Consider the following 20,102-nt stretch of genomic DNA (forward strand, 5'->3'; position numbering starts at 1 on the left):
AAAACAGAATTAAGAACTCTTTTGGAGATGGAATTGGGGACCTCAGGCACCTTCCTAACCACTAACACCCAACTCTGGATATGGTTGACTGTCTTCCAAACTAGACTGGTCAGTCAGTATCCTCCATCCACTGATGTCTTTAGTCTGAAAGGGAAACAGGTCCCTGCGAGCCCCCCCTGACCCTGCAGACACAAGTAGGAAGATATTTTATAAAAATGCTTTATTTAATGAGTAGCAGCCCGAGTGGCGGCCCTACCTCCCCACCTAACACGTACACACACGTACACATCCTGTCCTTATATTTCCAAAAGGGAGCACATGCCAAGATGATATCCATCCCCAGCCATCTGACTCATACAGAGAACAGACAGGAGGGGCCCATCACATACACCAAACTATCGCAACAACACTCCTTTCACTGTTTCTCTTCAGTCTAGAAGACTTGGCCTGAAATTGTTTTAAGATTTTCTGTTATTTGCAATGTTATGGAAATGTAAATTACTGACATTCACAAGGTGACAAACTGTCAAGAACAAGACTTTTGTTTTCCTTTTTTAATTTAGAATCTTGTTAGCAATACATTACATCCTTAATAGAAAAAAACAACCATTTACACAGTAACTCAAAAACCAACCATTTAAGAAAATAATGTAGTAATCAACTGCTACCAGGGAAAACAGGCCTGCTCATTTGATTCTACTGGCAAGTCCAGGTTTATGCAAATTTGAGAGTGTCTCTGTCCTGAATGGATAATGAAGCATTCAAGTAAAAGGTAAGGAGTTATAAGCGTGAGTTTTTGAGGGATTCTGACTCAGAAGAAGTTCTTCCAGGAGTAGCCACAGTCCTTCAGTTTACTCCAATGTTGTGAAGTTTCTGGGACAACCAGCATAGTTGCCTTTTGAGGAGTTTTGACAATTCATCAGCCTCAAGATTCAGGTCTTATAAAACATTCTTCCCACATTAAAAAAGACTTTGTCCCACAGGGATAAGTTTTTCATCGCTTCTCCAGCTTCTTGTATTTGGCTTCTGTAGGGGGGAGAGGGAGAAGAAGTTATACCTTTTTAAATTGGCTCTTACAAAGATACTTTTCAGTTAGCATTTCTAGGTAAATTCAAAAACGTCTATTACATTAAAAAATATCTATTAACTTCAGTCCTCTTAGCTGTCCAAACTGTATCCAAATTATAGGCATACCTATATGGCAACTATCATATTAGCTAAGGACAGATATTTGGATATCTGTCCAAATATAATCAATGTGCACAACTTAAGGAGTCAAATATACACACACAGAACTGAGCACCTAACATGAGTTTCCTAAGTTCTAACCCTATCAACAGTACCTGATCAGATGCTCCACCAGGGTTAAGCAGACCTACTGGCACTTGAGCCACCAGGAGCCCTACAAAGCACAGGAAATTGCCTCTCCAGGCTCTGTCCCAGGCACCCTCTGAGAGCCAGACTGGGACTTTCAAGAAATATGTTTCACCTTTTATTTTCTTATCCCTACCCCTCACTCTAGGAAAACAATTTTGAAAGATACAGAAATTTAAAAGACCATCAAATAAACCTCAATGTTATGGATCCCCTTTTTCTTTAAAACCTTGAAAGCATCTGGCACAAGGCCTTCTAAAGTTCACAGTCACCATTTAGTAAATTTAATTGTGGACAATGAAACTGCTAACTACCATGCATGTCTCAGTCTGCTACAAACCAATCTTTTGAAGTAGTCAACTACTGTCAATGACAAAAATAAAATAATCTGTAAATTATATCTAGGCTAAAAACAACTGCATTATTTTTAATCATGGATATAAGAGCCAGAGTCAATTAGCAAGGCATCAGTACTAGTACCAGTTTCCTCCTTAAAGGAAAAGTAACCCTTCAAGAAAGCCTTGATTGACTACTCTGTTTCTTAAGACATGTATCTACGTTATTAAAGATGCTTCAGCCTGCTGAGCCACAACAAAGAGCTTGAGCTTTGTAATCAATCAGACCTGGTTTGAAATACAGCTCTTCTATATACTAGCTTTGTGTCCTTAAGCAAGTTATAACCCCTTCAACCACAGTTTCCTCTTCAATAGAATGGGGATAAAAATCATGTACTTACCTCAGAGACTGAAGGATAAAAAACATAATAGACGCAAAATATTAAGAACAGTGCCTGATATATCATTAAGTACTCAGGAAATGTTATTTTATTATTGTCACTAATAAAAAGTTACTTTCAAGAGGTTTTGTGAAGATTAAAATAGATCACTGTAGGCACATCATAAATGTTAACCATCTTATTATATAAGGTCATACTGGCAGGAGGGTACTCATCAAATCAAAACAGAAATAAAAATGGTTACCCAGTTTTTTTGAATATGCATCCAACTTGTAGGCTGCCTGCTCAAGAGCTGCTACCTGCTCCTCAATTACATTGATCTGATCCAGATAAGGCTGTAGTCCAGCATCTTTAAAAACAAAGACAGACCACAGGTTTATACAACATCAACAAGGAGTGCAGAAAAAAGTGGAAGTAAGCATGCTAGTGTCTCTCCAGCTCTGCCTAAGACAGAGTGCGTGGAGTGACATGATTCTGATCACTAGCAGGCAGACGCCTTAGAAGACAGTAGCTAGCTGATCAGGTATGACGGTGACCTAAACAAAGTTAAGTCTCTCTCATCTACTGGTTTTCCTTTCTTAAATTCCTTGCTCCTCAAGCAATCTTTCCGTTACTGATTTGGTTTCTTGGGTACTCCCAGACCAAGAAGGAGAGCCCTAAAGACAGGGAACACAAGTATAAGTCAATGGGAAAATATATTCTACCAGTCTAAAGTAGCATTTTCCAATTATAGATGTTCTGGTTTTCTGTTTATAAAGTAGTCCTTTATAGGTTTCACTGTTAAATTAATTCACTGTTTTTCCAGGAACAAACGGATCAAATCAAAATTCAGAAGCAGAAATAACCATACCACCAAAGCATGCTAATCCTCACAATGGAAGAAATTCACCTTAATTTTCTAATTCACTTTTAGAAAATGAGTTCCCTGAGGACAGGGGCCATGTTCCCTTCCCTTCTCCACTGCCCCAAGCACAAAAGAACATTAAATACAAAAATTGTAAAAACTTATTACTTACACTTCTGGTTTAAGTCCTTTAAGTTTCTACTAATGTTTATAGCAATATCTTTCATTTCAAGATACTTCAGGCTGGTTAGTTTATTCATATTTTCCAGAAGCTTATAGTCTTCACTGGTGGCTTTAAAACAAACAGAAGAAGAAAAAAAAAAAAAAACAGAAGATGTGATGCCTTTAAGATCTGTTTAGATAACTAGAATGCGGAATTAACTACCAAATGGTAGCTCAAGGCAGGACCTAGGGATTGTCAAAGAAGCAGGCCACTTTTGATCTATGACATTTATACTCAGCCTATGTACTCTAAATGTCTAAGTAGAAATTCAGGCAACAATCAGCAAACTATTTAAACCAAATAAAATCCAGAAGCTTCAGGATCTTAGTTAGAAAGGAAAATGATAAACTCATGTACCAAGAAAAGGGAGGTGAAACAGTCTTGGTACTTCTACAACATGAAAACATATAATTTGGCAGACTGCAGCATAAATACATATATATATCAAAATATATATAAAGTCAACTAGGACCTCAACACTTCTTAGTAACTCATTTATTACTTGTGATTCTGTACTCCATTTTATACGCTGGCTTCCAAAGCATTTGCCTGCTTCTCACATCCTCAACTCCCTTCCCCATCCCTACTCAGAGCAAATGGCCTTTACTCCAACTTTCCCCAAAGCCAAGCCCACTTACATAAACTGCCTCAATCTTTCTGCCTCACTTCCAAACTTCTCTGTACCCCAGTGTCTTCTCAAGAGGCAGAAGCGTTCCTTTTCTCGCCACGACAGCTCCTCCTCCTGTGCGCCGATCCCAACCCTTCTACCTCTTCAGGGCCTCTCTTCAGTATCTCCTTTCCCTTGCCCTTCCAAACTCTCTCTCCATCCTGGCGCCTTCCTCTCTATCTAGAAATATATTCCGGTTTCCTCCAGCCCCAAAGCACTCCCTCTATTGTACACCTACATCATTTGCTCAGTAAAGCAAAGGAGCTTCACTGCTAACCCTTCTGAAAGAGTAGCTTACACTCACTGCTTCCTACTCCTCACCATTCACTCATGTAAACCCTTCCAGTCTGGTCTCTGTCCCCACCACCCAGAAAAATTACAAGCTCCAAGGTCATCAGTGCTCTCCGAACCACCAAATCCATGGCCTTTTCTCAGTTATTATACTCCTGGGCCTCTCCATAACATCTGACACTACTGATCTCTCTCTCTTCATGAAACACCCATTTCCCTCGGCTGCTATAGCATTTTCTAACTGCTCTTTTTGAGTTTCTATACCAGATCTCTTCTCATCTAAGCCCCTTAACTGTCAGTTCTCAACTTTCCCTCAGCTGTGACACATGGCTGATGTTTACATGGGTGGCACATTTCCATGGGCATTCCCAGGGTTATGCTAGCTTCCTTTCAAACTCAAAAAAGTATCTGTATAGGTAAGAATGACAATCATAGGGAAATTACAATCCACTTAAAATTCATTTTGTAATAAATCATTTGGAAACCTAGGGACTTTAAGTACTGTTAATAAAAACAAATTAATTGCCCAGTACAGGCATTCCCTGAGATTTTAGTCCAGGTCCTCTTACCTACCTCTATGCTCTTCCCTGGCAGTCTCATCCTGCACAGCCTCAACTCACTCTGCTATGCAGGTTAACTTCCAAATCTGTTTCTCCTGCTCTGATCACTCTCTGAGCTCTGGATTCACATGTTGAAGTCACCTGGATGTCTTGATAACAGTCACCTGAGTGTCCCAGTAATAACTAAAATCAGCCAAGTCAAAACTGAAAATATTATTTTCACACTAAACATGGTTCCTCTTTCCAACCTGCCTATTTTGGCTGATGACATCACCCAGGCTTAAAACTGCAGACACATCTTAAGCTGCTCCCATCCCTTAACACCCACTTCAACAAGTCCTATAAACTCCACTTCTATAATGTTCTTGCATCCATGCTCCCCTCCCCATTCCTTTTACCATCACTCTGTCACAGACGGTTACTTTTCATCTGAAATATTGCTCTTCTGTGTCTCCTCCATATCCATACTCTCACTGCTATCAAATGAGTCTCTCTCAAACAAGAGTCACACACTCAAATACCCAGGAGCCAACAATATTATGTAAATGAGTGAAGCAAGCCAGGTGTTTGCATTTTAAATGCAAGATTACTCACTTCTACAAAGAAATACACTCTCCCACTTCTTGGAACCTATGATTCTCTTAGTCTTAGTCTATCATTTACTTTACCAATTTTGATAGACATTGTTACAGAAAACCATTTCTGTACCACTACTAAAAAAACAACAATAAGAACAGTAATAAATGGCAACCAACACCAGGTCTCAGTAAAAGGGAGAAAACAGGGAGTAGTTGGGGACAAACTGCACAGCGCTGGTCCATTTAAAGGAGACAATGCCCAACTCTAGCCAATTAGAGCCTTGCAAGAATGGGGGACTACTACTGCCAAATCTTTGGAATTTTTAAAGAAAAGCCAAAAAAAAAAAATCTAGATTTTGTTGCTTGGTTTCTTTTGCTCAGAAATAAACAAACAAATAAATAAATAGGCTGTTGGAGACACAACCCCTCCTATTCTGCACCAAGCATTTTCCCATACATTCTGGTTCATAAATTTAGCTCACAGCAACTTCCTGGGGAAGTGAAACAACATAACAGCCTTTATGAAAAGTCACACTGGACCAGACTTCATTTTTTAGATCCTCCTCCACACATGGGTCATGTGTTCACCTGGAAATACACACTGGATCAAAAAATTAATCATGTCCCAAAGGGTGGGAGAGACGAACCTAATAGATCCTTAAATCTGCAGGTCACTCTCCATTTCCCTTTAACCTCGTAAATACACCTGCTTAGCCAACAAACTGCTTGCTTATACCACCTCACTCACCAGTCATTTCCCACTTTTTGGCCAATCAATCGCTTTACAGCCCTGTTCAAAATGCACCTCCCCCAAAGAAGCACTTCTTGATGAATTCTTTTTTGTTTTCTCAGCCTCAGTCTACACTATGGAGGCCTGCAGGGCTGTATTAAGTATTCTTATGTGTTTCTGTACCGAATTTGTTTTTATTCAAGTACAGTTGATTTACAATGTTGTGTTAATTACTGCTGTACAGCAAAGTGATTCAGCTATACGTATATATACATTCTTTTTTCTTTACATTCTTTTCCATTATGGTTTATCATAGGCTACTGAATATAGTTCTCTGTGCTATGCTGTAGGACCTCGTTGTTTATCCTGTGTTGCTGAAAGTAATTCGTGAATTTCTCCAGGGAACGGATGGACTTCTTTCCTACTCATTCCTGACCTCCCCAAACTTCCACCAGGCATGTTTCGAGGTGTGTGGGGTTAGGGAGGGAGCCGCAGACTGACGCTGCTAAAGCACCTCACAGGCCTACCAGGGCCAAACCCCAGCTCCAGCGAGTGGTGCCTGGAACTAGCGGAATCAGCCCGGACCCCGCCTCACCCGTCAGTTCCCCAGTCAGGTAAGTTGCCATCTTGGAGAACATGTCTCGGCAGAGTTCAGCGATGTCAGCCTCAGCGGGCTCCTTTGCTTCCTCAGCGGTCTCCACGGCGGCATCATCTGGATCAAAAGAGAATGAGTAAGTGTCCCGCCCTGCCCTGGTCCTAATCCAGCCACAGACGCCTCTCCCTACATCCCTCCACCTGTCCTCATTGCATCAAATCGGCTCCATTCTCCATGTGCCGTAATTTCGAGTCCCTCACTTCGTCCCTGCCCCACCTGACACACCAACTCTGCTCCCTTGCACCGGCCTCAGCTCACACTCTACCCCGCGGCCAAACCTTCTCAGTCGCCCGGACAGGACAAACACGCGTACACACAGGCGCGCCCCTCCGACCTGCCCGCTCCCGCCAGGTGAGCCCTGGCACCTCGGACCCGTAACCCAGAGCCCCAGGCCTCCCACTGGACACTTCGTCCCCATCCACTCCGCATACCCCGAACGGGCTCCTCGCGGTGGGTCTCTGGGACACCCTCAGCCGCCGCCGCCATGCCCGGCCCCGCGCTGCTTCTGGTTCTGGGATGCCTGCGCATGCGCGCCGGGCGTGCCCCGCCCTCCCCGCCCGGAGTTCATTGCCCTGTGATTCTGCGCTTCTGGGCTAAGCCATACCGCAAGGAATGAGTGATAGCCAAGCGTAGGCACCAAGCCGAATCTGAAGCTAAAATAAGCTTCGTGAGTCGATCAGATGCCAAGAGGTCTGATGTCTGGAACAAAGGATGCGCTCAATTCTGCGGCCACTCCCTGGCGGAATCACTAGCCTAGTAAGACCTCTCTGGGATGGGTCGAGCCCAGTGCGGCCTGCTGACTAAAATGACCGGAGACAAGTTAGCCCCTCCCCAGAGAATCCTCACCCCGGCTGCTATTAGTCACTAAGACTGCTCAAGGAATCCTTGCTTTTGAAGATAGTCTCATCTAGGCTCTGGGAAACCTTCGGGCATTATCCCTGAGCCGAAATACTCTCCCTTCCTATGTCCTAGGTTAATATCGGCTCATTGGACCTTTTTTCCCAAACTTCAGTCTGGCACCTACATCTCTTGGGTTGATACAGCGTTTCTTTGTTTATTTATTTTTGGCTGTGTTGGGTCCTTGTTGCTGCGCATGGGCCTTTTCTAGTTGCAGCGAGCGGGGGCTACTCATCATTATGGTGCATGGGCTTCTCATTGCTGTGGCTTCTCTTCTTGAGGAGCGTGAGCTCTAGGCTTGTGGGCTTCAGTAGTTGTGGCTCGCAGGCTCTAGAGCACAGGCTCGGTAGTTGTGGCGCACGGGCTTAGTTACTCCGTAGCATGTGGGATCTTCCAGACCAGGGCTCCAACCCGTGTCCCCTGCACTGGCAGGCGGATTCTTAACCACTGCACCACCAGGGAAGTCCCGAAACAGCCTTTCTTGAAGAAAGCTTAGACCATAGTTTTTTAGGACTGAGGATCCGCTCTGGTTATCTTAATTGCATTCAGCTGTTTCACAAGACTTCTGGGTGTATAGATTGTATTTGATGGGATGGGAGAATGCAGGTGGGTGAAGGGAATGGATGAAAAAAGAAACTGGAGAGAAATGGAAGGTGCAGAATGAGGGAGGGATAAAGGTCACAGGGGCAGAGAGCGGGGATAGATATCAGGTCTCAGGATGCAGGCCTATACATCCAGAATCTTGGTGTAGGAGTTTTTTGTCTTATTCCTACTTATCCTCCATCTGCACTCTCACTGCCCACACCCAACAGCGCACACATGCACACACAAACACACATACCATAATCTCTTCACTCTAAGGACCAGGCCTCCCTAGGTCACTGTCTCCACTCCCTCCAATGGTAGTGTCCACTATTTCAAACTATTCCTATGAGTCAGAAATTTTTCTTTCAGAACTCCTGGGGCAGCCAGCTTCTTCACATTGTCACTGCCTCAACTCTACACCTCCCAGCAGGGATGAGCTTTCTCCAGCCCAGGTACAAGGATGGTTCACAGTTCTGGACTCTCTTCTTTCCCCTGCAGTCCCCGAAGCAAGTGCAAAGTCCTGGTTTTCCTAAGGGTTTTTATTGATAATCACCAGGCAAACCCACATTGTCCTATGGAAGAGAGTCAGAGTCCCCCACATTTTATCCAAATATCTCAGAATCCTGAGGTCACTTCTTTGCCAGCTTCTCCTCAGGCTCCATCTCTGTCCTGGTTTACAGCCCCCTCACTGTTCAGTGACATGTCTGGAGGTAGGCTCTTCCACTGAGTCTTCCTGGACTTCTTTTTTTTTTTTTTGCGGTACGCGGGCCTCTCACTGCTGTGGCCTCTCCCGCTGCGGAGCACAGGCTCCGGATGCGCAGGCTCAGCAGCCATGGCTCACGGGCCCAGCCGCTCCGCGGCATGTGGGATCTTCCCAGACCGGGGCACGAACCCGCGTCCCCTGCATCAGCAGGCGGACTTTCAACCACTGTGCCACCAGGGAAGCCCATCTTCCTGGACTTTGCTGGGGAAGGATGGGGGAGGTCACCACTCCAACGCCTCTGCAACATTGTACTCTCCCCACGAGAGAAAGTGTCCTCTCTGGCTTCCCCTTCTCTTTCACGGGGAAACCCTATAGGGAAGACATGAACCCCATGGGTACTGGCAGTAGACCTCTAGATGCACAGAGGAAAAGGTTCACTGGCAAGTAGGAAGACATCTAGATATTGCTGTTCTCTCAGCTTCTACTTTTTTCACAAATCATGGCTATCCAGATGCTTAGGAAAGTTATTACCCTCCTTTCCTTTATTATTTTTTATTGACTTTTAAAAAAATCAACACAGCAGAGTTCAGAGCACAGGGAGTGAGAGGCCCAGCGGGAGGTATTTCACAGAGTTATACACAGAAACGTTGGCTCAGAAGGCCAGGCACAGGGCGGGACCCAGCAGCAGCAGTGGTGGGACCCGCTGCCCTAGAAGTGGAGGGCGTGTGCTGAGGGGGCTTCTGGGGAGGTGGTGACAGAGAAGCCTGCTGTCTGATGCTTTAGGACCCCTCCCCCACCACTCTCCTGCCTTCCCTGGAGTCCCCAGAGGGCTGGAGTCACAGCTGGGGCTGCCTGCAGGTGCTCCCAAATGCCTTGTTCCCGCTGTTGGAATAAAAAGTGACAGGTCATTTGGAGGAGGAGTTTGTGTCCCACTTTTCCTTTTACCTGGATCTGTTTCTTCAACCCTAGACCCTCTCCTAGAGGCTAAGGCTGCCCTCAAGGCCAGAGCAACCAACTTCAGGTCTTCCCTCCAACCCCCACCTCCACGATTTACTGACTACTGGGAACATGCTGCCCCAGGAGCCTGAAACATTGGTCTTTCAAAAATGTTTTGCCTCAGGCTTCCCTGGTGGCACAGTGGTTAAGAATCTGCCTGCCAATGCAGGGGACACAGGTTCGAGCCCTGGTCCGGGAAGATCTCACATGCCTTGAAGCAACTAAGCCCGTGCACCACAACTACTGAGCCTGTGCTCTAGAGCCTGCGAGCCACAACTACTGAGCCCACGTGTCACAACTACTGAAGCCTGTGCGCCTAGAGCCCGTGCTCCGCAACAAGAGAAACCACTGCAATGAGAAACCCGTGCACCGGAACAAATAGTAGCCCCCGCTCGCCGCAACTAGAGAAAGCCCGCACACAGCAATGAAGACCCAACGCAGCCAAAAACAAACAAATAAATAAATGTATTTTTTAAAAAAAATGTTTTGCCTCTACCCACTGAGTGGAAAAGATGGTAGAGTTCAACTGCAGGAGCCGAGAGGATCCAGGTGAGAGACCACTCACCATGCCTGGAAAGGGAGCCAGCTGCCCTTTCTTCTCCAGCATCGGCAGCTTTGAGCCCATGGCATCAATCTGGGTCATGACTCCTTCCAGGACAGTCTCCAGCTGCACAACTCTCCTTGTGAGCCTGTGCAAGATTTGAGAGAGACCAAGGGAGCAGAAATATGTGTGTGGAGGGCTGGGTGATTCCAGGGATAGCGGGTACAGAAGAGTATGTGTCTGGATGGGAGCAAGGAAGGTAAGGCCCAGCCTTGTCAGGAGAACTAAAGGGGGAGAGGGGTTTTCCCTGGGGTAGTACAGGGAATTGGAAGGTTGTGGAAAGAAGCTCAAGGTAGGATGACATAAACACAGTCAGCCCCGGGCCCCCGGGCTGCACGTACATGTAGAATTCTTCTCCTGAAACCCAGCCACCTGCTTTGGCAGCCTCTGGACTCGACTCGCCTGGTGGGCTACTCACAGTGGACCGGTGCAGGTTCTCAGTCTCAGCGGTCAGGGCCACCTGATCAGGAGGTCAGAGAGCAGAGAGAAGACAACTGGGAAGCCATCAGGTCCTGCTCCATCACCTGCTCTACCGGGCTCGCGGGACCGGGCTTTGGGCTCCAGTGCTTGCTATTCCCCTTCCCTCTCAGACTCTGGAGACAACAGTATCAGAATGGTCATGCTGAACACAAAGCTGGCCTAACCTCTGGGAGAGAATCACCTCCAGAAGAAACAAAACACAAGCTCCTTGAAGCATTGATGAATGAGGCGCTCACTAGAAGCCAACTCCGTTTGGGAGAGCAGGGACTGTGTCCTGGCACTGTTCCTTTTACCCTTGGCTTTTTGGTCTCTACTGGATAGGGATGAAGCAGGCATAGCAGGGGCAGCTAAGGATCAGAGTTGGAGAACCCCAAGGAGGAGGCAGCTGCTCAGAAGGAATTGTCAGGGATTCTCAGACAATTGGTCCTTTTCTCCCTAAGATGACGTTTTAGAGCAATGGTGATCAACCTTGGCTATGCACTGCAGTCACCTGGGGGGTTGTAAAAAGGACTGATGGCTGGGCCTCCCAACTCCCCCAGAGATTCTGGGCTAGGGTGTGTGGCCTGAGCACGAGGATTTTTTTAAAGCTCTCCGGGGCGTTCTAATATGCAGCAGTTTGAGAACCACTATTCTAGAGAGCTCTTTCCTGCCCATCTGTCAGAGGATTTCCAGTTTGGGCTTGTGTTCCAGGTGTGCTGGCAGGGAGGGTAGGGTGAGCAGTTTCCTTGTAGCCTGTCCGCCAGCCAGGCTCACCCTTTCCTCCTCCAGGTCCTGCCGCATTTCTTCCTGCTCTTTCTCATCCAGGATGTGATTCCCATCTTAGTCAAACCTGGTGAAGGCAGCCGTGAGCTCAGTGATCTCATGCTCTATGTGCCCCAGCCTGAGGAGAACATGGTGGTGAAATGACTTCTGACCTGCCGTGGCTGGGAGCTTTCTGTTATGGACTCCCCACTCTTTTTTGCTAGACTCTGGCAAGAGCCTTGCTCTCTAGGGAAGAAGGGGGCCACACGAGAAAGCCAGGATATCCAAGATGTAGCGATTTGACCCCCCAAGAAATCACTTGAATCTATTTCTTCCTTCCCTGACTCCTGCTGACTAGGTTCAGGCCCTCATGATCTCCTAAAGGAATTACTGCAAAATCTCTTTGCCTCCAGATAACCTGCCCTCTCCCCCACCCCCCCTGCCCTATGGTCTTCCCTTCCCCTGAAATCCATCCTTCATAATGCAATTAGAGTAATTAACCTTTCTAAAGTACAAGACTAAGTATACCCTTTCCCTGCTTAAAATCCCTCCTGGGCACCCTATTCTTTGAATAGAGTAGTGGTGTTCAAGGCTTTTCCCAGTGTGACCTTAGCCCATTTCTCTGGCCTCATCTGCTCTGCCCGACCTTTCATCTGATACCTTGCAATGCTCAGCTACTTATTACTCCTGTATATGTTGCTCAATTTCATACCTCTTTGCCTTTGTATATGCTTTTATTACCCCATGCTCCCTCTCTTCTAGTTACTTCTATTGTGGAACTTGTTCAGTGATTCTGTTTATTTGCTTACAGACTCTATGAACTCCTGGAGGACAAAGACTTTGTCTCATTCAACTGTGTGCCTGGCTCACAGCTGGTGCTCACAATATATTTGTTCAATGCTTGTTAATATGTTTAACTGGGAAGCAGGGAGAGGATGGCTAAGGAAATAGACCTGTGTTTGTGGCGGAGCATAGAAGTAAGATCAGAGTTTTATGCTGATCTTAGTTGGGAATGAGGCACGTATGCGATGATTAGGGTATCATTATTACACTAGTCCTAAGAGTTGTTCAACAAGGTCCAGAATATCATAGAACATTGTCAGAGTCCTTTAAACCAAGGGCACAGTTCTGAAGGTCAGGATCAGAGACCTATAAACCAAGGTCAAAGGCCCGTAAACCAAGGTCAAAGGCCCACTGTCCAAGATCAGAGGCTTATAGGCAAAGGATGTATGCTTGAGGGTCAAGGACTTACAGACCAATGTCAGGGAAGGTTGGATCTCTGGGTGCTCACTCCTTCAAGGTGTTGGTGAAATCCTCAAACTGGATCTTCTGCTCCCCACCCTGCAGGACCTTCTGCACGTCTGAAACCTGCTCCTTCCTCAGATGCAGCCTCAGGAGGGCCTTGTTGTAGCCCTGGAAGGGGAAAGGAAACAGGCACCAGTTCCCACAGCCTCCTCTTCATCTCTTACTCCCACGCCCACCCACAGGGTGACAGGATCCCAGGGATAAGCTGAAGGCACACATGGGCACAGGCCCCTAACCAGTCAGGCACAGACCAGGACACAGAGCCTTGGACCTGGGCCCTGATGCACATGTGTGGCTCAAGGAGACTAAGTAGTCACCTGTTTCAGGAGGTCCGAAAGCTGTAGCTCATCCTTCTGTCCAGCCAACTCCTCTTTGACCTCTGAGTATGTGTCATTGATGATGGCCAGAAACATATTCTGGAGGATAAAACAGGGACTGGGGTCCTCACTCCCAGACCCATTAACAGCATCGAGCCCATTGACCCTATTAATGTCCCAGACACATGTTCTAAAAGGGCCAGTGCTTTCAGCCCCAGCTCTGCAGCCCACTAATCCCCACATCTCTGGGTCCCCAGAGCCCAGCCTTTCAGCACAATTCTGTTACAGATGGGTCATGCTCCCTCATCAACCGGATGTCCTCACTCAACTGCTGCAGTAACAACCACAAAGATACCCCAACATATGCCACAGACCCCCTCCGTGTAAGAGTCCACCAGTCACTGAAGCCAGAAACTTTCCACGGTGAGAGTAAAATTGTGCTCTCTTTACCATCCATCCCCAATCCATGTCTGTATCCCCATCCACTGATCAAATAAAGAAACACACTGGCTTTTCTGATAAAAATCAAACCCAGATCTTTCATGGTTGGCAGGGAGAGAGAGCAAATACAAAACAGTGGTAGTAGAAAAAGCCAGAGATCCCCAGAGGAAGGGGAGTCTTAGAGAATAGGCGGAGAAGCTTCTAGGGGCAGTCTCTTCTCCTCATGAGGCACTTTTCCTTCTCTTTCCATCCTTGGAGGATAGGGGTTTGATTTTAGTGAGGGAGCCTGAAGATTTCCTTATACTCTGCAAACTGCCTAACTGTGCTGACCACACATTAGCCAGCTCTCAGAAGATCCGGAAGCTCTTCCCTCCCCCACCTCTCCACCCTTGATTTGAGAAACCCATCATAATCATTAGTGCAGAACATGGAGGGGGGTCAAACCCCCACCCTGCAGGCCATCCACGTCTCCACCCCTCAGGTTCCCAAATCCCCACCCCTCAGAGGGACCCTCACGAGGAGCACAAAGAAGATGAAGAAGACATAGGTGAAAAAGTAGGCTGGTCCCAGGATGCGGTTGGCATTGTCGATAGCATTGTAGTCAAAATCCCCAAGGATGATCCGGAACTGAGTGAAACTGAGAGACCGGGGTCTGGGATTCACCCAGAGCCCGACCACAGTGCTGACCCCATCCCAATTTCCTCCCTACCGCTCTTCAGTGAACTCAGACCCGTCCCTGCACCTCCGCCCAATCTGATGGAGACAGACAGGGTGCAGAGACACTGAGCACACACACCAGGGCTTCCAGGAACTCACACAGATGCTTAAGCACAGACACGCCCACGTCCACATACCCAGCTGCCCCAAGGATACACACATCCACAGAGCTGGAGGGTGAGGGGCCAGGGAGGAGTGAAGGGGCAGAACACACACATGCACTTGATGAAAGTGTTGAAGCTTTCCACTTGGGTCCCAAAAAGCAGGTAGCCCAGCTGGGCGTAGGCGAAAAACACGATGAAGAACATGACGGCGAAGCCCAGGATGTCCTTGGCACAGCGGGCCAGCGTGGAGGAGAGCTGGGTCATGGTCTTATTGAAGCTGATGTACTTGAATATCTGGAAGGGCCATGTTGAACCAAGCGATTAGGGAAGAAAACAGAAAAGCCTGGAACGGTCCATCCCAGGGGCCTAAGGGGGCCACAGGAGTTGCCACACCAGACAAGGAAAATGAGACAAGTCCTGAGGAAGGGAGAACGCGTGCCCTGAGGTGTTGCTGGGGGTGAGGAATCCCAGGGTACCTTGATCCAGGCAAAGAAGAGGTTGACGGCGTTCATGTTGTATTGTGTCTGCCAGAAGGCGAGGAACTCAAAGTCAGCATACGTGTTTGGCTGCTGCAGAAGCTTCCCCATCAGCCAATTCACCTCGAGGGTTCGGAATATGTGGAAGCCCACATCCACGATGGAGAGCTGTTACAACAGAACCCGGGGGGTGTCAGAGAGTCAAGAGGATCTCAAGGGAAGTTCAACAGTGAGGTCCCAGGGGTGAGCTACGGTGCATAAGACAGGTGGGGAGAAAAACCACATCCTTCCCTGCTGAGTTGTTGACTATCTCAGGTTCAAAAGGAACTGGATAGGTGGATTGGGGAATGTCTTAAAACCCAAGAGAAGGCTTTAGGGCCAGTGGTAAATATGTAGGTTGTAAAGGACCATGGAGAAATGGAGCCAAGCAATTTTATTTCCCCCACCACTTCCCAGCCTTGGTCAGAAATTAATGTGTCCTGTTAATAGGAAGGTGACGAAGATGAAGAGGCAGAAAATTTTAATAGGAGTGAAGAGAAAAGGCGGGGGGGTGTCAAGGGGACAGGTCATGAAGGCAAGAGACAGAAGAGGAACTTAATATCAAGTACAAAAATAAAAGAGCAGGGCCTGGATCATAAGCCAGAGGGAGAGGGGATATAGAGACAGGATTTTTCCAGGGCTGAGCCAGGGGAACATCAGCCTTTGGTTTAGAGAGCTGTTACTCAGTGATTTGACCAGAAGTCACAAGGAGGACTTGAGACTCCAAAAGGAAGAACTTGGAGCCCCTATCAGGGTAGATCCCTTCCACCACCCCATATGTCCCAAGTCTAATATATCTGTCCCTCACCAAGATGACCACCAGGTCCAGAATGTTCCAGATGCTGCGAGGTAACGAAGCCGGTGGATGTGGAGCTCCAGGCTCTCCTCCACTACGTAGTAGAAGATGAAGATGCAGAAGATGATCTCACAGCCAATGATAAAGAAGTCCCAGCTGCTGACACAGCGGATCAGCTTAACTGTGCAGACTTGCCAGGATGGGATGGCACCTCCTGTAGCTGGAAACTCCACCACCAGTCTGTGGGAGGAGGGGGAGATGTCTGGTAGGGCCTGGGCTGGAACAGTTCTACCCATCCCCTCCCCTCCCCACCCCCACCATAGGGTACAAGTTTAGGGAAGGGTCTCCAGCAGAGGAGAAGGGAATCAGGAGCCATGGATGGAGGGAAGGCAGGGAAAGGGGACCCACCTCAGAACACAGAAAAGATTAATGTTGGCATTGTAGACTGAGAAGTCAATGAAGACCACCCGACTGCCCCTGTCCAGCCACAGGCCCTCCTGAAGGTCCCTGAGTGCCTCTGCACTAGCCTGTCGAGATCCTGGAAGGTCCAGGTGGTAGCCACCTCTGCTGTAGCTTGTGAGCTGGCCCCAGTGAGAGGAGCCCCCCAGCTCATCCTGCGAGTGGTAGGTCTATCTGTCACAGAAGAAGCCATCTGAGCAGAGAGGTCTGAACCAGCCGCAGAAGCTGGTCTCCCAAGGCAACAGCAATACTTTATAATTGTCTTGGCTTTACAGTTTCATATATATATATATATATAATATATTTCACATATATTACCTTGTTTAATATAACTATTTGAGGAGGGGAGGGTAAATATTATTTACATTTTACAAATGAGGAAACTAAGACTCAGATATCTGAGATAATCCAACTAGTTAGTGGCAGAACTGAAACTCAAATGTAAATCTCCTGATTTTCACGTTGTCACCAAGCCTACGGATGACAAACCCAAGCCCACTTTTGACTCCAGCCTGAGTAGTCCCCATAAGGGAAGCACCCGGCCCACATAAGCCAGAAAAGACCCCTTCTGCTCTTGTAGTTTTGCACCTGTCTACTTAACCCTATGATTTTCTGTTCTGTCCACAAACTTTCCTCCCTGGACCCTTATTTCCTTCCCCTTCTTCCTGTCCTATCCACACATCTCCCGTTTCTTCCCTAATTCCTCATCCATCCTTGGCCCTTTTCTGCCTTCCGCTATTAGTTCCAAGGGTCAGACTCTTCCAAGCATGAATTGTGTGGCAGCATCAATGTTTCATCCATTCTCCATACGCCTGAGGGAATTCTGGGCAAGACAGGATGCTTCCTCTGGCAGGACTGCCTCCAGAGTAGGGCAACTGTGACTGTGACCTGTGTGTGGAAACAAGTCCAGAGGCTATGGCTCTGTCTGCTAACACACCCTCTCTGTTCCTCAGTGACCCCAGACCAAGGTCTCCAAACAGTCACAGATGGGTCTCAGAGAGATGCCCCCCAGCTCCCCCAAGTACCCCCAAGGCTCCTTAAGACTCATTGGAAGTGGTTCCCAAACCTGGGATGGTGTCAGGCTCAGAGGGGCAAGCCCTGCGACACTGGTGGGGGGACTCACTCACGCTATGCCATTGAGGAGACCAAAGGGGAGCTGTTCTTCTTTGTCTGGGGAGTAGACGTCGTGGCAGCTCAGAATGTCCTCGTGGAAGTCCTCGTGCATCACTCAGGAGTCATCGCGGACCCTCAGCTGCCACAGCCTCGGAGCCCCCAGCAGCAGGTTCTCATAGTAGATGAAGGAGTAGGAGCCGCGGCCCAGGCTCTGGTTGTTGTACCATTTGGTCCAATACAAACTGTCCAGTAGTGGGCCCTGGGCAAACTCGACCACGAACTGGGTTGAACCTGACCCAGCCTCATCCTGACCCTTACCCTTAGAATGACCTTTTCCCACACTCCCTGACCCCTCCAGCTTGTCTCCAGTATGCTTCTGTTGGACTCTTCAGCTGAGTCATGAACCTTGGCCAGATCTTAGCCTGATGTGGCCTTATTCTTTATTTAAAATACAGTTTGAAATTCTGCCTTACCTCTGATTCTCAATACTAGTTGAAGTACTGACTTAAATCTCTGATTATCATCCTGATTTCTAACCTATCACTACCTGAACTCTGTCTAGTCTGACCCTTTAATTCATGCCTGATCCTTTGACTCGGCCTGATTCTAGAATGACCTGGTCTCTGGATATGGCCTTATCCACTGTCTGACATCCCTGAACCCTGGCCTGTGGCCTCAGGCTTTAGGCCATTGAGAAGAAGAGGGGAGGGACAGAGGAGATCTCATACTCACATCCCAGAAGTCTGCCATGCTGCTGATGGCCTGGAAGGAGACTCCAGTGTCTGATGGGGTATGTAAGAAGAGCTCAGACCTCACTTTGGTGTAGTAATAGGCGCTGGAGCTTGTCATCCCATAGGTCACTAGAAACCAACCCAAGAGGCTGTGTCTTGAACACTGTTCCCTTCTCCATTATCCAGAGGGGACAGGAAAGCCTCTGCCCTGAGGCCAAAGATGCCACCCGGATGGGACCTATCCCCTAGAGTTGGCTAAGGAGGCTGACGGTTGCATTGGGGAAACCAGGGAACACATTAGGGAAGAGTTGTGGTTATAAGCTCTCTTTCTCTCTTCCCAACTCACCTCAGAAAGACTGAACTCCACTCAGTAATTATCTCTTGACATCGTCATTCTGAATATTCACTTTTCTCTTCCAGAACCAGCTTAACTTCCTAGTTCTTACTCCCCAGAGCCAGGAAATTTCTACCTTCTGCATCAGGTAGTGCTTCCTTTTATTTGTCCTCTATTAATGCCCTTGGGAAGATGCCTCCAAATTCTAGAGTATGCTAAGGGCCTGGTCAAATATCGTACAATGGAGATGTGGTATCCTGGACCTTGGAGTCAGCGACTCTGCAGTCATGGGAGTAGGAGGTAGGCATGGCACCTCTGGCCCTGGTGCATCCTGATGGGCACAGTTGTCTCCTGAGAGAGGGACTCAGAGCATCCCCAGATCAAAATAAAACCTGGCCTTTGCCCTGAAGAACTAGATCTCCCTTGACCACCCCAATACACACATCTGAAGTAGGGCTGTCAAGGGACGCTATAAGTTTTCTGGTTAAAGGCACAATTTGAAGAGTATAAGCCATTTACTTCATAGATTGCCCCCTCAATTTAGATTTGTTTGATATTTCCTTGTGTTTAAATTCAGATTATACATTTTTGGCAAGGAATATCAAAGAAGGAGACCGTGTCCTTTTCAGTGCATGATATTAGGAGGCATAAATTGTGTAACTGTATTACTACTGGTGATATTAACTTTGATCCCTTGTTAAGGTGGTATCATCCAGCTTTCTTCAATATACAATTATTATTTTTCTCTTTGTAATGAATATATATTTTGTGGGGAAATACTTGGAAACTATGCAAATATCCTGTTATTCATCAATCTTTCACTTACTAGTTTTAGCATCCTTTGACAACTTTTGCCTAATTATTACTATTAAGGTTGTCAAGCTGTGATTTTCTCATTCCATCATTCCTTCTGCATTTATTAGTTGGCATTCTCTTCAGGAAGAGCTTTTCCTTCTTCCTCATTAATTTATTCATGTATATATATCAGTATGAACTCATGGATTCCTGTCTTTTCTTTAAAATTTTTATAATTCTATAAAACTTTTTATAATTGTCAATATTTTGAATTGTTACTCAGTTTTTTAGCCAGGTCATGAAAAACAAAGAAATTGTCCTAAAATACTAAAGAACCATGAAAACTACATGCAATATGTGCATCTAGTTAGGACTACATCCTGGACCATAATTTTTTTCTTTTGCTGTAAAGGCTATTAGTGGAATAATTGGTGAAACTGTAATAAGGTCTGTTCATTAGATGATAGTACTGGATCATCGATAATTTCCTGACTTTGATCATTTCCTTGTTTTTACAAAATACACATTAAAGTATTTAGGAATAACAGGACATTATGTCTGCAGTTTACCCTCAAGCAGTTGTGTGTGTGTATGTGTGAAGAGAAAGAGTCGGGCAGAGAGAGAGAATGATAAAGGAAAAGCAAGCATGGTAAAATATTCGTATTTGGGAGATCTGGGTGAAATATATGTAAGAACTCTTTGTATTACTCTTGTAACTTTTCAGTTCACTCATTAAACTTTAAATCAAAAAATTAAATCAAAAAATTTAAAGTAGGATTTGTCAGCCTCTTGTGAGCAATTCCCTTTAAGAATT

General features: G+C 46.6%; 2 protein-coding genes across 2 annotated transcripts in view; both read right to left on the reverse strand.

The window, feature by feature from the left end:
• Nucleotides 1-228: 228 nt before the first annotated feature.
• On the reverse strand, nucleotides 229-7,186 carry BLOC1S2 (biogenesis of lysosomal organelles complex 1 subunit 2). The gene is made up of 5 exons (XM_029201295.1): nucleotides 7,090-7,186; nucleotides 6,599-6,715; nucleotides 3,127-3,246; nucleotides 2,355-2,459; nucleotides 229-1,026 (listed from the first exon to the last, which is right to left on the reverse strand). Exons 1-5 carry the CDS (start codon nucleotides 7,184-7,186, stop codon nucleotides 995-997), a joined length of 471 nt encoding a protein of 156 aa, XP_029057128.1. The 3' UTR covers nucleotides 229-994.
• Nucleotides 7,187-9,551: 2,365 nt separating this feature from the next.
• The window catches only part of PKD2L1 (polycystin 2 like 1, transient receptor potential cation channel), a 33,863-nt gene continuing 23,312 nt past the window's right edge, over nucleotides 9,552-20,102 (reverse strand). Inside the window, 14 exon segments of the mRNA XM_029244813.1 lie at nucleotides 9,552-9,725; nucleotides 10,405-10,528; nucleotides 10,782-10,900; nucleotides 11,674-11,800; nucleotides 12,953-13,074; nucleotides 13,284-13,382; nucleotides 14,241-14,361; nucleotides 14,658-14,839; nucleotides 15,022-15,189; nucleotides 15,869-15,906; nucleotides 15,909-16,096; nucleotides 16,265-16,489; nucleotides 17,443-17,696; nucleotides 18,161-18,288. Coding sequence (XP_029100646.1) covers nucleotides 9,552-9,725; nucleotides 10,405-10,528; nucleotides 10,782-10,900; nucleotides 11,674-11,800; nucleotides 12,953-13,074; nucleotides 13,284-13,382; nucleotides 14,241-14,361; nucleotides 14,658-14,839; nucleotides 15,022-15,189; nucleotides 15,869-15,906; nucleotides 15,909-16,096; nucleotides 16,265-16,489; nucleotides 17,443-17,696; nucleotides 18,161-18,288 — 2,069 coding nt within the window.

The sequence above is a fragment of the Monodon monoceros genome, unplaced genomic scaffold (genome assembly GCF_005190385.1).
Source record: "Monodon monoceros isolate NGI ecotype Baffin Bay Population unplaced genomic scaffold, NGI_Narwhal_1 Super_Scaffold_4, whole genome shotgun sequence".
Classification (NCBI taxonomy): domain Eukaryota; kingdom Metazoa; phylum Chordata; class Mammalia; order Artiodactyla; family Monodontidae; genus Monodon; species Monodon monoceros.